Below are 18,988 nucleotides of genomic sequence, written 5' to 3'. Positions count from 1 at the left end.
GACTGGCATGTAGTTTAGGAGAAAAGTAGGAGATGATTTTGGAGAGAGGTACAGGGTCAAATCATATAGGCTATTGTAGGTGATATATTTTTTTCAGAATAGCTTTATTGAGACATAATTCTCATCCCATAAAGTTTGCCCTCTTAAAATGTACACTTCAGTGGTTTTTAGTGTATTTACAGAGTTGCATAATCATTACCATTGTGTGATTCTAATGCATTTTCATCATCCCTCAAAGAAAGACCACACCCATTAATAGTCACTTACCATTCCTTTTATCCTCCGCACTAGCCCCTACTAATCTCTGATCTGCTTCTGTCTTTATGGATTTGTCTATCCTGGACACTTCAAATAAATGAAATTATATAATACATGGCCTTTTTAAACTGGCCAATTTCACTTAGCGTAATGCCTTAAAGGTTCATCTATGTTGTAGCGTATGTCAGAACTCCCTTTTTAAGGTTGAATAATATTTCCATGTATGTATATAACACATTTTGTTTATTCATTTATCGATGGATACTTGGGTTGCTTTCACCTTCTAGCTATTATGAATAATGCTGCTGTGAAGATAGATGTACAAATATTTGTTCTAGTCCCTGCTTTCGTTTCTTTTGAGTACATACCCAGAAGTGGAATAACTGGATCATATGGTAATTCTGTGTTTAATTTTTTGAGGACTCACCATACTGTTTTCCACACAGGTGTACTGTTTTACATTCCCACCAGCAATGCACAAGGGATCCAGTTTCTCCACATCTCTGCTTTTTTTTTCCTAGTGTTGATTCTGTAATTGAAATTATCTCCACCTTTAAATTGCCTTCAAGAGAGCAACCTCACAAATTTTAACAGTTCTGGGTTTTCATTAAGTAATTGACTAATGTGTATTCTTTGAAATACAGAGTTTAAGGGTAGGTGACCTTGTCCTGGTTTTCCCTACCATTGTTCACCATGAACTCTGGAAATTAGGCAGAGAATCAGTACTTAGAGTGTTGGCCCTATGGGAGCAAGTTTTACATTTCATTTCATCTCAGTCCTCACAACAGCTTTAAGAGACAGCTAGTGTTTTTTCCTGTGACTAAAATTAAAGAAGCAGAGCCTTCGAGTGGTTAAGAGTCCTGCCCAAGGTAACGTCATCTAGAATTGGCAAAGCTGGACTTTACACTCAAGTCTTCCAAACCTGTTGTTTCTCTCTCCTCTGCCAAAAGGCTTCCTGTTCACAGCTTCCTGAATATCGTGTACATTCAGGAAGCAATAGAGTGGAAATCTTACATATCACTAGAAAGTCTTTTCTGGTCTCCACTGTGTTCTCTTAGGCCCAGTGCAGAGGAACCATGTGGTAAGATGTTCCTCATACCAGCAGAGGACACCGTCAGTCAACAGAGACAGTGATTTCTATAGTCCGAGGGCTCAGCGATCAGCTGTATACTGGGGCTTAAGAACTAACCAGGTCTGGTTCTCCAGGTGTGTTGCAGGATGGAACAACCTGCTGCCTGCTACCATTGGACAGCTGCCTACTAAGAATCCAGTTTGTGTATATTGAGTGTTCTTAGTATTCAAAAAAGTTCTAGGTTGGGTCCTTTGGTAAATAATAATTTATGATACAACTTACTAAGTGTTTGGGGATGGCAACCCACGCCAGTATTCTTGCCTGGAGAATCCCATGGAACCTGGCAGGCTACAGTCCATGGGGTTGCAAGAGTTGTACACGACTTAGTGACTAAACCACCACCACTGAGTATTTACTGTGTTCAGAACTGTACTTGATTCTTTAAGTGCTTTATTTTATTTAGTCTCCAAACAATTGTTACTGTTCTCTGTATTTAACATATGAGCCCTGAACCCACATCTGGCTCTGGATCCTAAGCCCTTAATCACAAAGTGGCTGTTTAGACTTTTGTATTGCACATGAATGTTTTCTAACTTACCTGTCTGTGAACAAGAGATTTTGTAGTTCATTTCTCAGGACTGGCAGCCAGGGCCTTTCTGTGGGGCTCTGGGTACAGGGTAGACTCTACTCAAGCCAGCGCTACCTGTTCTTCTCGTTTCCTTAGGTCTGTAACATTGTGGCTGGGCAGCGCTGCATTAAGAAGCTGACTGACAACCAGACTTCAACCATGATAAAGGCTACAGCTAGATCGGCCCCAGACAGACAAGAGGAGATTAGCCGCCTGGTCAGTGAGGATGCAGAGAAACGTATGCTTGGTTGCTCAGTCATGGAAGTCCCTGGTAGCAAGTAGATGCTTTTCTGCCTTGGCAGGACTCTTAGGAAAACAAGTCTGGATTGGTTACCTGGGACTGCTTTTCCTTCTTGACCCTATAGCTGCTTTGCTTCCTATCTCTTTTTTTCTCCTGTATTACTTCCCTGTGTTATCTGCTCCCACTTACCTCATCTTCTACTTTCTCCCCCTTTCTAGGGGTATTCCTTACCAGCCTCAGCTGCTCTTCAGGGGGACCCGGAGGGTGAGCAGTATTGCCAAGCTACTGCTCTCCTGAGATCCCCTTCTTTTGTCTTGCAGATGAAGAATGCCAGCTACAACCTAGATCCGTACATCCAGGAATTTGGGATCAAGGTGAAGGATGACATGACGGAGGTGACGGGACGAGTGCTGCCGGCGCCCATCTTGCAGTATGGCGGCCGGGTGAGCAGGGGCAGGGCCAGACAACGGCTCTGGGGCTTATGGGGGGAGGTTGGGTTGTTACAGCCAGTGGCTTTTGCTCTCCTACCCACCTGGCTCTATTGAAGCTCACCTGGGCACCCCCTCTGCCTATCCCCAGAACCGGGCCATTGCCACACCCAATCAGGGTGTCTGGGACATGCGGGGGAAACAGTTCTACAATGGCATTGAGATCAAAGTCTGGGCCATCGCCTGCTTCGCACCCCAAAAACAGTGTCGAGAAGAAGTGCTCAAGTAAGGAGGTTGAGTGTATGGGTGGAAAGGTGGGAAGGACCCTAGAGTTGCCTGAATTCCTCTACTCCCAAGGGGCCAAGATTTGCTCTGTAGTCTGTTTTTTCTGACTTTTGACTCTGCCCCCTGTGCTATCTGGCTTAAACTTCTCCCTGCTTCTTTTCTGTCCCACTGTGGTCAGGAGTCTTGATAAGGAGCCATATCTGTGTCAGAGATGATAATTTCAGGACGTGAACCTCCTAAGGGAGGCCTGAATTGTTTTATTGTTACAGTATTTAACATGGGTAGTAAATAGTAGTAGTGATGACTATAATATATATGCTGATGTTGTACCTAATTCTATGTTCTCTTATTTCATCTTCACAGTGAGTAGTGGTGGTATTTCCATTTTCAGCAGACTGAGGCTCAAAGAGGTTAAGTTAACTTGTACAAGGTTCGCATTATCAAGAAAGTGTCAAATTGGGGGCAAATCAGATCTGAAGTTTCAGAGCTTATATTCCTAATTAGAAATAAAAGTTCAGCTGGTACTCTGAGCTGTCCTTTCCTATGGACAGAATTTGTTCGGTTGGGTCCGAGTGACCTGAGTTAGGTGAACATGAGTTGTAAGGGCCTCTGAGCCACTTGTGGCTGAGTAGCTGGGAGTAGATGACAGCAGTGAAGAAACTGATACAGCCAAGCGCTTAAAGGAATCGCTTAGGGGAATAATGGTCTTGAATGAGTGAGTGAGTAAGTGAAGAAATCATTGACCCTCCCCCTGCAGTCTTCTTTTTTATTTTTCAAATACCACAAAATTTACCCATTAGAAGTATGCAGTTCAGTTCCTGCTGTCCTTTGAAGTGCTGGCTCTTTGTTTTCTTTGAATCTGGAGTATGGTCAGTGCATTCTGGAGCTGAGAAAGAATCAGTGGAGCTGACCACTTTGGGCAGTGATGGGAATCAGTAGAGATGTGTGCCCTGGTGAGTTCACCTGACCTTGGGATTTTCATAAGAATGGGTCATAGCAGCCCCTGATGAATGTGGAGACTGTGGCCCTCCTCTCCCCTCACAGATGCACAGCTACCTCCATCACAATTATAGTTCTCTTAAATGAGTATCTCTTACCTCCTCTCCTGAGTTCTTGGGATTTTGGCCCCATTTAGGCCTGCTGTTAGCCTTGGGCAGGCTTTGGAGGGCTGATTTCTTAACCAGTATTAGAAAGGCTCTCAACTTTGGCTTTGTGTCACCTTGTTGGTTCTATACTGGGTGTGTTTCTCTCTCATTCTCATGTCTTTCCCCTGTCCTGTCCTTTTGAGGAGCAACTTGTTGTTTGGATATTTTGGGGCACGAAACCTGATAAAGCTAGAATCTTTGATTTGGAAGTAGTCAGTTCATCAGACAACAGCCTTCTTGCAGTGATCTCTGAATGCAGGGGGTAATAAGTGACTTGTACACCTGGGCCAGTTGCTTGTATAGTCCTGGGCTAAAGATTTAAGATTTGGGAGTTTTCAGCTGTGGCAGTGGATGAGATTGTCTACGGAAAATGTGCATAGTGAACAGAGGCTGAAAATAGAATTCAGAAAAACTAGAAAGGAAATAGAACAAATTTCCCACATGTGTATGAAAGAATGGGATCCAGAGCATAGGAAAAGCCATCATTTCCACTGAGACATAAGGGGAAGAGAGGAAGATGGCCATGGAGGTAGAGAAATTGGTAATTGGGGATGGATAAGGGAGTCCTTGGAGAAGGCGATGGCACCCCACTCCAGTACTCTTGCTTGGAAAATCCCTTGGACGGAGGAGCCTGGTAGGCTGCAGTCCATGGGGTTGCAAAGAGTCGGACACGACTGAACGACTTCACTTTTACTCTTCACTTTCATGCTTTGGGGAAGGAAATGGCAACCCACTCCAGTGTTCTTGCCTGGAGAATCCCAGGGACGGGGGGGAGGCTGGTGGGCTGCCGTCTTTGGGGTCACACAGAGTCGAACACGACTGAAGTGACTTAGCAAGGGAGTCCTAGGGTCAACCCTCAGAATTTTTCTTCTGGCTAAAGAGGCCCTGTTACCTCAGCTGTGTCACTTTCAGGACAAGATTTTAAGACAGTCCCCATCCTAGAGTTCTCTCAACACTTTGTGGCCCCCAGCACTGGACATAATATCCCAAGTGTGATCTGGTAATAGAAGATAGGGAATACCGCTTTCCTTGAAGTAGAGATCCACTTATTAACGGAAGGTAGTTAACACATTGGCTTTTTTAATAGCTATGCTGTAGTTGTATGCAAAGCAGAGAAGTGGCAGAAACACTCTTAGTAGTCCTTCAGAGCCCTGGTACTTAGTTACATGAAATAATAGATTGTATTTTTTATTCTAGTGTTTATTTGAGAAACTTAAAAAAATAGAGTAATATGGAAAACATCCATGTGTCTATCATCCAGAGTATTGTCATGTTTATTTTATCCTTTGTAAAAAGTAAATAAAATATTTCAGATAAATTTGACAGTCCTTTATATCCTCTGTTATAGTCTCATTTCTCCTTTCTGATGCAGTCACTTTCTTGAATTACTGTAATCTTTCCATCCAATTTATATGTATTATATACCTATATAAGTGGTTTAAAATTTTACACAACCGTTTTGTACTGTATTAATCTCATTTTTTTAAACTGATTGAAAACATTTATTTTCTCACTGCATAGGTTTTCAACCCATCTTATTGATATTTGTGTGCTATATAATAACATCCCTTAAACAATTGCTTTTATTCTCTATTTGTACACTGTTGCTTTTAATCTAAATGCAGGTTTTTCACAAATTGAATTTCCTGCTGCTCCTTTCAGTCTGTCATATTTATGTAGCTTGATTTTTTTTTTAATCTATTGCATGTGTACCCTCTTTTCCAACTTTGTCTTCCTTTCTTAGGGTAAAGCTCTAAAGCCCAAAGAAAGAAGCTTGTTTAATTATTTGCTCTCAGGCTTCAAATAACCCATAGGGGAGGAGGGAGCACATGTTTTCCCAAGCATCTCCTGTGCTCTGATCACTGTTGGAAGCTCATTTGTTTTAATTTGAGCCAAGAGGCCTTCCTCTTGGACATCTTCCTATTGCTGTAGACTTAGAACACAGGAACCAGCTGCTTGAGTGGGACAGGTGGGAGACTTCGAGAATTCCCGTTTCTCTGGGCTCCCTCAGCTCTCTGCTTATACCATTGAACACTTAGCAAGTCCTACGTTGTTCTACCCAACTATAAATGTGGTTTTTACACTAGATGTGATGATGTCTCATTCCTCTTAGAATCTGTTAGTGCTTGTCATAGTGCTGGGGACCTAAGATGGAGGCGTTTGGTTAGAAGTATTCCAGTGGGACTTACTGCCTTTTGTCGTGACCACGCTTGTGCTGCAGGAACTTCACGGACCAGCTGCGGAAGATTTCCAAGGATGCAGGGATGCCCATCCAGGGCCAGCCTTGCTTCTGCAAATACGCACAGGGGGCAGACAGTGTGGAGCCCATGTTCCGGCATCTCAAGAACACCTACTCAGGGCTGCAGCTCATTATCGTCATCCTGCCCGGGAAGACGCCAGTGTATGGTACAGTTCTCTTGGAGTAGTGATTACAGTGATAGGACTCTTCTCAGGGTGGCTCCCTGGAAGATCCTAGGGGTGACTCAGTCTGGGTTCTTGGCCCTAGCCAGAGCCGTTCCTTAGTGTCAGTGCTCCTCTTAGAGGAGAAATATCAACTTGTATGAGCCAGTCAGTCACCTCTGGTCCTGTTTACCTGCTCACCCTCCCTTTCAGTAGCATTTTCTGCAGTCCTCTGTGTGCTGGTGTTTATGGCAGGCTAAGCTGAGCCAGATGCAGAGATCGGTCAGTCCAGGTACCTTTCCTTAGGAGGTGTTGTCCGTCAGGCCACAGGGCAGCACACCCAAGCACAATTTGTGGTGCTTTTGTTGGTGTTGCATTGCTGGGAATGGCTTAGACTCTTTGAGAGGTTTTCCTTCTATTTTTCCTCTCTTTTAAGAATGGAAATGACTATATCCATCTCTGACTCAGTGTTTTTCTCTCACTTTTTTTTTTCCTTCTCCAGCTCTTATCTTCAAATGAAGAGGTGTCTCTCCTCTGATCTTATTCAACCCATGTGTACTCTTTGTTTCTCTTTCATCCTGCTACCTTTAGGACACTTTAACCCTAAAACATCTTTAGAGTGCATTACCACAGTCATGCCATTTCCTTTAGTTTTTTCTTCCTATTTTCTTGCTTTTCTTCAAGAAAAAAAAAAACTTGAAGAGTTTTTAAATGTGTTCTGTACATTTTCTATCCCCACTTCCTCACCAGCCACTTACTGCTTAGCTTTTTTCCATTTATCTTACCTCTTCCAGTCTCCTAAACCTCCTCTGCAGAGGGTCACCAATGACCTTTCTCCTCTTGACTTCTTGACACTTTCTCCTGTCTCTCCTTAATTGTTTTTCTTGTTACCAGGAATGCCTGGCATTTTCCAGAATTCTGTACTCTGCCCTCTTTTTCTCTCTTTTCATTCTCGTGAAATTCTCATACATTTCAGTTGTTTCAGTCATCAACTATTGTTAGATGTTATCATGTATTATTAAGATCTTCATTCAACACTGACCTCTCTGCAGTTCCTATTTCTTCCTTTGACTTTTCTTCCTTCCATAAGAGTTCATTGATCACCTACCGTGTATGACAAGAAACGCTGATAGATCCTTAATACATTTGTGGATAAAACAGTTGTGCCCTTTGCTTTTATAATGTGTTTTGGTGAACTGCCTCTTTAGTAGCTTGTCTTCTTTGTCTACCAGTAAGCTCTTCTCGTTGGTATCACAATTGCTTCTGGGTACCTTTATCCAAACTTTGGGGGCAGTCTGTCTTCTCTTTGTTTACCTCTAATGCTATTTTTTTTATACAGTGTTAAGATGTATTCCCTGTTCGCCACCCATTCTTCTCAATTTAATTCTAACATTTCTTCTTAAGTCCTTCTTGTATAGATTACTGGATGAGACTTTTTGTGATTGGTACTCTCAAAAAAAAAAACCTTCATTAGTCCCTATTCACAAAATAGAAGTTTTTTGGGGCCCTAATCTTAGTTTAACCTTTTCAGCTTCGTATTATACATGTCTTTGCTACATATACCAGAAAGATCACTTGTTCTGGAATTAGATAGAGCTGGATTTTAATCCTGACTATGCCAGTTTACTGTTTTAGGTTACCTAACCTTTCTCAGCCTCATTAGTTAATTATATAAAAGACAGCATCTAACACAGGGTCTGTGACCTAGTAGATGCTCTCCAAATGCGCATTCTTTCTGTGCTTTCCAGTCTCTGGTTTTGCTTAACATCATTTGCCTTTGCCTGAAATATCTAAATACTTTTTTTATTTGCTCTTAGTAGTATCTGTATTTTTCCAGTAGGACAGCCTTTTGGTTAGGTTTCATTCTGGTAATGCCACCTTGCAAGGAGTAATCCCAGTTTCCTCACACACAAATCATCATGTCATTGGTCTCAATGTGATACAGATTAACAGCAAAATAGAAGCAAGCAAGCACAACTTCCAACGCCTGGAAATCAGAAGCTCTTAATTATTTAGTCTTTTTTCCTCCCAAGCAGGTATTTATTGAGAGCCTACCATGTATTGGCCATATCTTGGTGCTAGGACTTCAGCAGCAAAACAGAGTTGTGCCCTGAGGAGTTTACATTGCAGTCGAGGAGCAAGACAAGAAGTGCTGTGAAGAAAGGGTAAAGGTGTAAAGAAAGTGAAGGATAAGGTGACAGAAAGAGATAGACTGTGATTTTAGGTTAGATGTCTACTCTTTTTATGCCCCACCTTGCCCTTAAAATTCTATCTTTCAAATTCTAATTTAAATGTATTTATTCCTGGAAGCTTTCTCTTGTCATCCCACCTTTCTGTATTCATCCAGAAATTGCATCAGGTTGCTGATTAATTAATTGTTTTGAGCATGGAGTGGATCTGATTCTGCTCAAAATCTTCTTCCCTCTGTACATACATACCCAAGGTAGAGCCTTCCACTGACATGATACTCAGTACTTATGAAAGTTGGTTGATCTCCAATCCACATCTCTCTTGGGCCTTAAATTGATGTCCCTTGGTTAGAAAATAAGGATGCTTTTTAGGAGAATTGCCTTGAATAATTAGCCATGTTTCTGGTTCCCTCCATAAAGGGAGAATCCAGTATTTTTGGCCTCCCTGTGTAGTGTAGTGTGGCATGCTTGGAGAAGTCAGGTGTTACTCAGAGTTTTCCCTACCCTGGGCTCAGTCATGTTATACCTCTCTCCAGCTTCATACCTTGATCATGACCTTGGGTTTCTTTCACTTACATGTTCTTTGATTATACCACTTAGGTAATGGGGGCATTTGACTAGGAATTAAGCCTGCATATAAGAGGAGCAGTCAGATTCTTTGAAAGATCCTTCACTGTCCTTCCTGAGAGGCCAAGTGATAGTCAAAACAAGGTCCACATGCATTAAATTGCCCCAAAAGTATAAGAGGACAGTGTCACATTTCCAGTTCTAATCTGCTAACATGCCTCATCCTGTCCTTAGTATTTTTAACTCCTTCCTCTCCACTAAACTGATATAATTTTTTAATGTAATTTTTTTATTGAAGTATAATATACATATAAAGATCTTTTGTGGTCAATTCAGTGAATTCTCACAGTGTCACAGCAGGGGTACCTAGTTCTGATAGTAAAACATTACCACAATCCCAGGCTACTGATTACTACAACTTCCTGTCAGTGATAACCACGATTATTTTGGTTTCTAACACCTTAGATTGGTTTGGACTGTCTTTGAACTTTATGTGAATGGAGTCATATATCATGTACCTTTTTACGTGTCTGTCTTCTTTCACTCAACATTATGTTTGTTAGATTTGTCTGTGTTTGTTTAATTGTAGTTTGTTATAGTTTTTCCATTATATGATTTTAACACAATTTACATGTATTTATCCATTCTACTGTTAATGGACATAATTGGGTTGTTTCAGGCTTTTACTGTTATAAATAATGCTTCAGTGAACATTCTTGTACATGTCCTTTGAATATAGTGCCCATTTCTATTGGGTGTGTAACTAGGAGGGCTTTTAAGTGTACAGATGTATACTTCCATCAGCAGCGAAATGAGGGTTCTAGTTATCTACATCCTTATCAAACTTGGTATTGTCACTTTCATTTTAGCCATTTATATGGATGTTTGTTAATACTGCATTGTGCTTTTTAATTTGATTTCTCTGGTGATTGATGAGGTTGAGTATCTTTTTATATTTTTATTGGCTGTTTCACTGGCCTCTTTTGACAGGTGCCTGCTCAGGTCTTTCTCTTTTTTTATTGGCTTAGATGTTCTTTATAATTCCTTTATTAAATATGATGTGTACTACACATATCTATAGCTTGCCTTTTTACTTTCTTAATGGCTTCTTTTGTTGAACAGAAATTTTAAATTTTAATGTAGTCCTGTTTATCAATATTTTTCCTTTATGGCTAGTACTTTCTGAGTTCTGTTTAAGAAATACTAAGGTCACGAAGATACTAGTCTGTGTTTTCTTTTAAATGTTTTTTTTAACCTTTCACATTTAGAACTAGCTTGTGTTTGCCAGAAATGGCTGTTACTTTCTCTGTCCCTTGGCAGTGGTTCCTCTTTTGGTGCAAAGCCTAGAATCCCAGCCTCTTGCCCACATCTAGAATCAGCAAATGTACCCAGGGCAAAGCAGCTGCAGCAGATGGCTCACCTCTGTGAGATTCTCATCCTCTCTGGAGTGTTAGCTCTTCCAGTTCTTTTGTCTTAGCACCTCTCTACTACCTTCAGAAAGATGATTTATGAATTTTATTTGGTTTTCTTGAATGTTCTCAACAGACACTGGTTTCCTTCTGACCGTATCTCTTGGAGATAGAAATGATCCCTTAGCTTTTTAAACAGTCTCAAATTTCTCCCATTGAAAATATATTGTACTGTTTATTGATCCCATGTTTCCTCCATGGTATTTGGTATTACCAAAAACAGTTTTTGCCTCTGTCCATTAATTTTTGCCTTGGTGTCACAAAATTCTGGTCCTCGTTTTACCTCTTAGCAGCATTTGACTTGGTTGAACACTTACTCCTTCTTAAAACACTCTCTTCTTCCCTGGTATTCATGCTGCAACACTGTCTTGATCTTCCTCCTAGATAATCTGGATTTTTGTCCTTTGCAGACTCATCTTCTTCCTGTTCTGTAAGTATTGTGAGCTCCTCAAGAATCGAGTTTAAGCCCTCTCCTTTCACTCCATTCTCTTCCTTGTTGATCTCAAGATCATGTGTTCACTTACTGCTGCTGCTAAGTTGCTTCAGTTGTGTCCGACTCTGTGCGACCCCATAGATGGCAGCCCACCAGGCTCCCCCGTCCCTGGGATTCTCCAAGCAAGAACACTGGAGTGGGTTGCCATTTCCTTCTCCAATGCATGAAAGTGAAAAGTGAAAGGGAAGTCAGTCGCTCAGTTGTGTCTGACTCTAGCGACTCCATGGACTGCAGCCTACCAGGCTCCTCTGTCCATGCGAGTTTCCAGGCAAAAGTACTGGAGTGGGGTGCCATACCTGTACCTAAATATGTCATATTTTACATCTCCATTTCAGACTATTCTTGAACTTCCAATTGCTGTACTCAGTTGCCTGATTGATGTCTTCACTGGGATGACCAAAAAGCACTTCAAACTCAAAATGTTTCAAAAAGAACTTAAGATCTGTCTGTTCTATTACAAAAGTCTAGAAACTCATAAGTTATCCATAAAATTATTTTCCCTTACATAGTCTCTTGAATCTGTTTCTCTCCATCCTGACAACTGCCTTCTTAAACTACCCTCGTTTCTTTCCTAGGTCGTTCTAATCACCACTTTCTTTCCCACATGGCAGTTCCTTTGCTCTCCTTTATAGCTGGATTGACCTTTCAGTTTCTTCAGTTTGTGTTTCTATCCCCTATCAGAGTGCGTTTTGCCTGCTCTTCCCTTGGCCTGGAATGCTCTCTTCCATATTCTCTCTCCCTTGTAAGTTCTTTTCTACCTTTAAATTCAGTTCAGTAAAGAATCCTTTCCTGGCTAGGTTATTACACTATATCATATGCTCTCTGTGTCATAGTTCTGTGAAGTTTCCTGTTGTAGCATTTATCATTGTTATGTTTTTTATGATTTTTAAAATTAGTCACTAGATAGTAAGCACTGTAAGAGTAGGGACCCTATGTGTTTCTGGTCACCATTGTGTTCCCTAGCACCTCATATACTTCCTGGAATCAAGTAGACATTCAGTAAATATTTGTTGAATGCACTAATCAGTTCTTTCCCTGCTCATAGCTGAAGTGAAACGTGTTGGAGATACTCTGTTGGGAATGGCTACACAGTGTGTGCAAGTGAAGAACGTGGTCAAGACCTCGCCTCAGACTCTGTCTAACCTTTGCCTGAAGATCAATGTCAAACTTGGTGGCATTAACAACATCCTAGTCCCACACCAGCGGTATGAACTCTATTGCTTACTTGCCCTTGTCAAGCAAGGTAATATACTGGAGATTGATGAAAAGATAGCACACTGTCCAGGCAGAGTGAGCCACAAGGGAGAGGGGGCCAAAGTGGGTGCTAGATGGTGCCAGGAAAAGACGACCCAACTCCTCACCATTTGTTTTCTCTTCCTTGTTTAGCTCTGCAGTCTTTCAACAACCAGTGATATTCCTGGGAGCAGATGTTACACACCCACCAGCAGGGGATGGGAAAAAACCTTCTATCACAGCAGTGAGTGACACTTTCCAACTTCCTCGTAAGGTTCTCTTCTGAGTCCCCAAGACTACACCTGATTTCCTTCCCTCAACTCTGGTGCTTGACCCTTCACAAGATCTTTTTATTTCAGCTGATCATCCCCATTAACCAGTCCCTTGGTTTTTTAATAAAGGTAACTCTGTATGATACCTTCTTTTCAGAGAGAGCAGTGAGAGAGTAGACTGGGGTCAGAGACTTGGTTATGTCTCCATCACTTTTGTTCCGTGTTTGAATTTCCCTCTTTCTCCCTGTACCCACTTTTGGGATATGGGAAGGACCATATCTCCTCTCCAAAATCCCTTTTAAGTGAATTACTTAGTTACTGGGATTGCCTTTTTCTCTATCTGTACCCCTGACCCATCTAGTAGATTAGATAGCTCTCTAATCCCTCTCCTGACAGCTCTGCTCCCTGTCTCACAGGGCTTCTCAGTTGACTAATGGGACCAGGCCTTCTTTTTCATTTCTTTTTCTTGAACCTTCATGTTTCTCTAGGCAGACTGGGCCTATCTCAGTAAATGTGGGGAAACCCTACACTATGCTTATCTTTATTTTCCTTGTGGCCATCCATCCTAGTCTCTGGCCTTTGTCCCCTTAGAAAATAATGTTGTTCCTACCATCCACAAGAACACTGTTCACTGTAGTTCCTGGGGTAGATTAGCACTTGAAGAAAAGATTAGCTTGTTTTTTAGATGAGGTCAGTCTTTGAGCTAATAGTGCTGAACCATCACATGCCCCTCTGTAAGGTGTGGGAAAATCAAACTTAGCAAGTACCTACTGCGGGAGAGGTCCTGTGCATGATGACTTACCTGCGCCACAACAGCACTGCAAGCAGGTGTTACTCTTATCGCCATTTGAGAAGAGGAACAAGAAGATCAGGTGGGTTAAGTAACTTCCATGTGTGTGATAGAACAGAGATGGAAACCGGGACTACTGAATCCAAAAAACCTACACATTTGATTTCTTAGGTTGTTTGTTCCCCCCTCCCTGCTCTCAAGAGGTCTTTCCCCAAACCCAGAACTAACAGTGTTGGGAGGGTGGAGGTTTTAGGAGCTGATCCTGCCTCTTTGATTATCAGGTGGTAGGCAGCATGGATGCCCACCCCAGCCGTTACTGTGCTACTGTGCGGGTACAGCGACCACGGCAGGAGATCATTGAAGACTTATCCTACATGGTACGTGAGCTGCTCATCCAGTTCTACAAGTCCACGCGCTTCAAGCCTACCCGCATCATCTTCTACCGAGATGGGGTTCCTGAAGGCCAGCTTCCCCAGGTAGGGCCCGCAATAGGTCAAGAAAACCTTCACATTGAGGCCATAGGGCCTAATGGTAGCAGAGAGTACTGCTCCCTTTCTTAAGCTGTTGGCACTGGGAGGTGCTTCTACTTACGGAGGTTTGCTAAACGGAACAGGCTTGGAAGCAGAGATCCCAACTGAGAGATGGTGTGTACAGTCATTGATAGACCTTTCTTCTTGTAATAAAAGACTCTCAGTGCCTGTTTACTAGTTAGTTCATGTTGAAGACTGATTCTTTAGACCAGTGGTTCTCCAGCTTTGGGCTTCCCTGGTGGCTCAGCTAGTAAAGAATCCACCTGCAATGCGGGAGATCTGGGTTTGATCCCTGGGTTGGGAAGATCCCCTGAAGAAGGGAATGGCTACCCACTCCAGTATTCTGGCTTGGAGAATTCCATGGACTGTATAGTCCGTGGTGTTGCAAAGAGTTGGACACGACTGAGCGACTTTCACTTCACTGTCCAGCTTTAGCATCCATCAGAATCTTTTGAAGGGCTTATTAAAGCAGTTTGCAGAGCTCCACTCTTAAAATTTCTGCTTCAGTGATTCTAGGATGGGGTATTAAAATTTGTACCTCTGATAGGTTCTTAGTGATCCTGCTGATCTGGTGGCCACACTGCTATTGACCTTTACAGTGTTCTTACCATTCTGTTTCCCTGCTAAGCCTTCATAGTTTATTGTTTAGACTAGTATATTGAACTGATCTCCTTTTCTACCATTTAATAAAAAGTAATATAACTACCATTTACTGGGTATCTTATGTGCCATTAACTCTGCTAACCACTTTGTATATGCTCTATTCAGTGCTTATAAGAATCCTATGAAGTAATTATTATTCCACCTGATACATGATGAAACTGAGGCTTGAAAATGTTAAATGATTTCTTCAGTGTCATCCAAGCTAATAAGCAGTGGAGCTAGGATTCAGACAAGTTGGTCAGATTCCAAAGTTCATGCTCTTAACTATTATGCTCAGTTTCCTCCAAGTCATACAATGTTTCCTAAAGTACCAGATAAATTTATAACATGTATCTGTTCAGAGATGTCCTGTGGCTTCAGGTAGCCTAGGGTTAAAATTCAAACTGCTTATGCAAAGCAGTCAGCAGTCATCAAGCCCCTATTAGGGTTTTTATCATTGGAGAAGGAAATGGCAACCCACTCCAGTATTCTTGCCTGGAGAATCCGGGGGATGGAGGAGCCTGGTGGGCTGCTGTCTGTGGGGTCGCACAGTCGGACACGACTGAAGTGACTTAGCAGCAGCAGCAGCAGCAGGATTTTTATGCTTCCACTCAATTATTTGTTTTAGTCTTCAGGACAGTTTTGTGAGGATGATCTTATTAGTAACTTTAGTAAATGTGGAGAAAATGAGACTTAAAGGGGTTAAGTAACTTGCTCAAAGTAATAAAATTAGGTAAAGCTTGGGGTTTAAACTTAGTTCTAATTGATTCTAAATTCTATTTACTTCTACCATATAGTTTTTACTCCCTGTATCTGACATCCAAGGCAACAAGGCAGCTACTGCCTGTGGTTTTTCACCTGTGGCTTCTTTAGCTAGTCTGTTTTCTTATGATACTGCTTTTTTTATAGAACTGAATTTATCTATTCCCTCTACAGCCATTCCTGAACTTTGTGTCTATTCTTTCATGGTGGTCCCAACCCTGTCTGCTCCCATGGGGAACGCCCATTTTCCTCCTGATCCTAAAATTGTCCTTGCTCTGGACATTGTGATTTTTCTGTGAACCTTTATTCTGTGTCTTGATGTTAGGTCTCACTATGCATAGGAACCAGGTGAGTGCTCTCTGTGGATATTAAGCCTCCCAGCTAGGTTTTATAGGAACATAGCAGGTGAACTGTCTACAGGCATACCTCATCTTATTGCACTTCGCTTTATTGTGCTTCACGGATACTGTCTTTTTTACAAATTGAAGGTTTGTGGCAACCCTGCGGCCAGCAAGTCTGTCGGCACCATTTTTCCAAGAGCATTTGCTTACTTCATGTCTCTGTGTTACATTTTGGTAATTCTTGCAATATTTCAGACTTTTCATTATTATATTTATTATGGTGATCTGTGGTCAGTGATCTTTGATGTTACTGCTATGACTCAGTGAAGGCTCAGGTGATGGTTAGTATTTTTTAGCCATAAAGTATTTTTAAAATTAAGATATGTACATTCATTTTTTTTTTTTAAGATATAATGCTACTGCCCACTTAATACACTACAGTGTAGTATAAACATAACTTTTGTGTGCATTGGGAAACCAGAAAATTCGTGTGACTTACTTTATTGTAGTGGTCTGGAATTGAACCTGCAATATTTCTGAGGTATGCCTCTGTAAGGCTGATTTTTGGTAGGAAGGGCTTATCCTCACTAATGGTTGGGTGTCAGCTATAAATATTATAAAGGGAGGCTGAACAAAAAGCCTTATAACAAGTGGCAAACCCTTAGTTCAGAAAGATGAATGAACTCAAGAGGAGCTGTATGTCTCTTTGTCTCCCTCCTCACCCTGTGCCTAGATCCTCCACTATGAGCTGCTGGCCATTCGTGATGCCTGCATCAAACTGGAAAAGGACTACCAGCCCGGAATCACTTATATTGTGGTGCAGAAACGCCATCACACCCGCCTTTTTTGTGCTGACAAGAATGAGCGAGTGAGTGAGGGATTGAGGAAGTCACTGTTCCCTGGTCATGTCTCCCTTCTCTGAGTATGAAAGGAGCTGTGGAAATGAAATCTGGGGCTTAGTCCTTGGCCTGTCCATCGCCCCTGGCACTTTTCTTCCCCCTGACTCTTGTGGTCCTTCCTCTGCTGCTTCCTTTCCTTTGTTTCCCCCTCTCCCCGCCTTCCCTTCCTCCCTTATACTTGATCTCCCTCCTCCTAGCTCCCTGGCCTATAGACCCCATATATAGACCAGCTCCCAGAGATGGGAAAGGGAACTTGAATTTATTGAACTTCTATGTGCCAGACACTGTGCAAGGCGTCTTCCTCACAGCACCCCTGTGAGGTAGGTACAGTTATTATCTCCAGTTTAACCTCAGAAAGGTTAAATAACTTGCTAAGATCCCACAGCTAATAAATGGTGAAAGCAGCACTTAAACACAGGTTTGTGTAACTTTAGAAGCCTGTTATTTCAGCGCCCAGCACTCTCTCTGGGAACAGCAACTTCTACCTTACTTTTGGGATTCTGATGGAGTCAGGGTAGAATTGAGTCGAGGCCCTAGTTAGGGCCAGGCAGGTCTTGGGATCTTGGTTGTCTTTGTTTCTATACAGATTGGGAAGAGTGGTAACATCCCAGCTGGGACCACTGTGGACACCAACATCACCCACCCATTTGAGTTTGACTTCTATCTGTGCAGCCACGCAGGCATCCAGGTAGCTGGGCTATGTCCTGGGGTATCCAGTGGGTCAAAGATAGTTGATCATTCCCATTGCCTCTAGAATATATCATTCATCACTGAGTGGCATTCAAATCAGGATTGTTCTCTTAATAAGCCCTTTGTGCACTTGAACTTAAGTGTACTTTCAACATCTTAGTCAGGTTGCCCATACAATGGGTGCTTTATGACAAAGGTGGCTTTGTGTCTGCCTTTTCATGGGTGGGCCTTCCAACCCAGCCATACTCATAATGGTAATCCTGTTCCTTACTGTCAGCCATCCCGTCTGCTCAGCCTGGGGCCCCTCACCTTCCTATCTTCCCAGGGCACCAGCCGACCATCCCATTACTATGTCCTTTGGGATGACAACCGTTTCACAGCGGATGAGCTCCAGATCTTGACGTACCAGCTGTGCCACACTTACGTACGATGCACACGCTCCGTCTCAATTCCAGCACCTGCCTACTATGCCCGCTTGGTGGCTTTCCGGGCACGATACCACCTAGTGGACAAAGAGCATGACAGGTGAGGCCTGGAATCAGGCTGGCTTCCTTTTTGCTTCAGCCTCTGGTACCAGACCCTCTCAACTTTCCTTGGGTAGAAGGAAACAAGGATTGTCCAATTTGGTGTCCTGGGGCTTGTCAGCCCAAATCTGGGTTGGGGTTTTCTCTTAATTGGTATGGGAATTGGCACCCTAGGGGTGGGGGAAGGGTTAGTGGCAACTCAGCTCACCAGGAAGGACTTCTTTCATTTTTCCTTTTCAGTGGAGAGGGGAGCCACATATCGGGGCAGAGCAATGGGCGGGACCCCCAGGCCCTGGCCAAAGCCGTGCAGGTTCACCAGGATACTCTGCGCACCATGTACTTCGCTTGAAGGCAGAACGCTGTTACCTCACTGGATAGAAGAAAGCTTTCCAAGCCCCAAGAGCTGTGCCGCCCAAATCCAGAGGAAGCAGGGAGGAGGGAGGTGGGGTAGGGAGGAATGCAGAAGGCCCTGTTTCCTTCTGCAGAGGGGGCAAAAGCGGGGGGAACAGGGCCAGTAAGCCAGACCACCAGCCAGAAATCTCTGATATTCACCTCATGCCCTCAACCCCTCACCCCATCTTGTCACATCTGGCCCTGAACCCACTGGACCAAGACAGGCAGCAGCGGTGCCCACCATACACACAGGTGTCTCATGTGACTCACAGTGCTAAAGACTCACGCCTGACAGCTTGGTAAGGTCGGCTCTGCAGCCCTGCGGACAAAAGCTGGTAGGTTTGGGTTTGATACTTTAGATGGAAAAGTGAGGGGCTTGAGAAAGTGGGTGGGAGGAGGGAAGGATTTTTTAGGAGCCTTAATCAGAAAAGGTCTAGATTTGTTTAAGAAGAAAAACGAAATCAGATGCAGATCAATATTTTAGGATACTAGATGTTTTAATGGGTTGAGAATCCAGCCTGTAGGAAGATTTTTAATGCTAATGATTTTGGTTGCCCCCTCCCCCAGCTGCCACTCCCCTTTCCCTTATTCCTCTTTCTCCACCTTTTCTACCCCACCTTACACCTGACAGACATCCAGCCCCTAGTAAGACTTAAGGCACTATGGCACTTAGCTCTGAAGTGACACGACCCTGTCTTCCTTCCGCCTGCTGGTGGGTAACCAGTGCCTTCCCTGTA

At 42.9% G+C, this 18,988-nt stretch overlaps 1 protein-coding gene across 1 annotated transcript in view; it reads left to right on the top strand.

Annotated features, from left to right (window-relative positions):
• LOC104989498 (protein argonaute-1) overlaps nucleotides 1-18,988 on the top strand; it is a 31,325-nt gene extending 12,337 nt beyond the window's left edge. Inside the window, exons 9-19 of the mRNA XM_010841179.1 lie at nucleotides 2,055-2,174; nucleotides 2,520-2,642; nucleotides 2,779-2,912; nucleotides 6,279-6,463; nucleotides 12,221-12,380; nucleotides 12,562-12,652; nucleotides 13,752-13,946; nucleotides 16,479-16,613; nucleotides 17,231-17,332; nucleotides 17,660-17,859; nucleotides 18,099-18,988. Coding sequence (XP_010839481.1) covers nucleotides 2,055-2,174; nucleotides 2,520-2,642; nucleotides 2,779-2,912; nucleotides 6,279-6,463; nucleotides 12,221-12,380; nucleotides 12,562-12,652; nucleotides 13,752-13,946; nucleotides 16,479-16,613; nucleotides 17,231-17,332; nucleotides 17,660-17,859; nucleotides 18,099-18,207 — 1,554 coding nt within the window. The 3' untranslated portion in view covers nucleotides 18,208-18,988. The remainder of the gene's footprint in view (nucleotides 1-2,054; nucleotides 2,175-2,519; nucleotides 2,643-2,778; nucleotides 2,913-6,278; nucleotides 6,464-12,220; nucleotides 12,381-12,561; nucleotides 12,653-13,751; nucleotides 13,947-16,478; nucleotides 16,614-17,230; nucleotides 17,333-17,659; nucleotides 17,860-18,098) is intronic.

Source organism: Bison bison, unplaced genomic scaffold (genome assembly GCF_000754665.1).
Source record: "Bison bison bison isolate TAMUID 2011002044 unplaced genomic scaffold, Bison_UMD1.0 scf7180017864158, whole genome shotgun sequence".
NCBI lineage: Eukaryota > Metazoa > Chordata > Mammalia > Artiodactyla > Bovidae > Bison > Bison bison.
The sequence above is the reverse complement of the archived record's forward strand: the minus strand, read 5'-3'. Positions and strand labels throughout refer to the sequence as shown.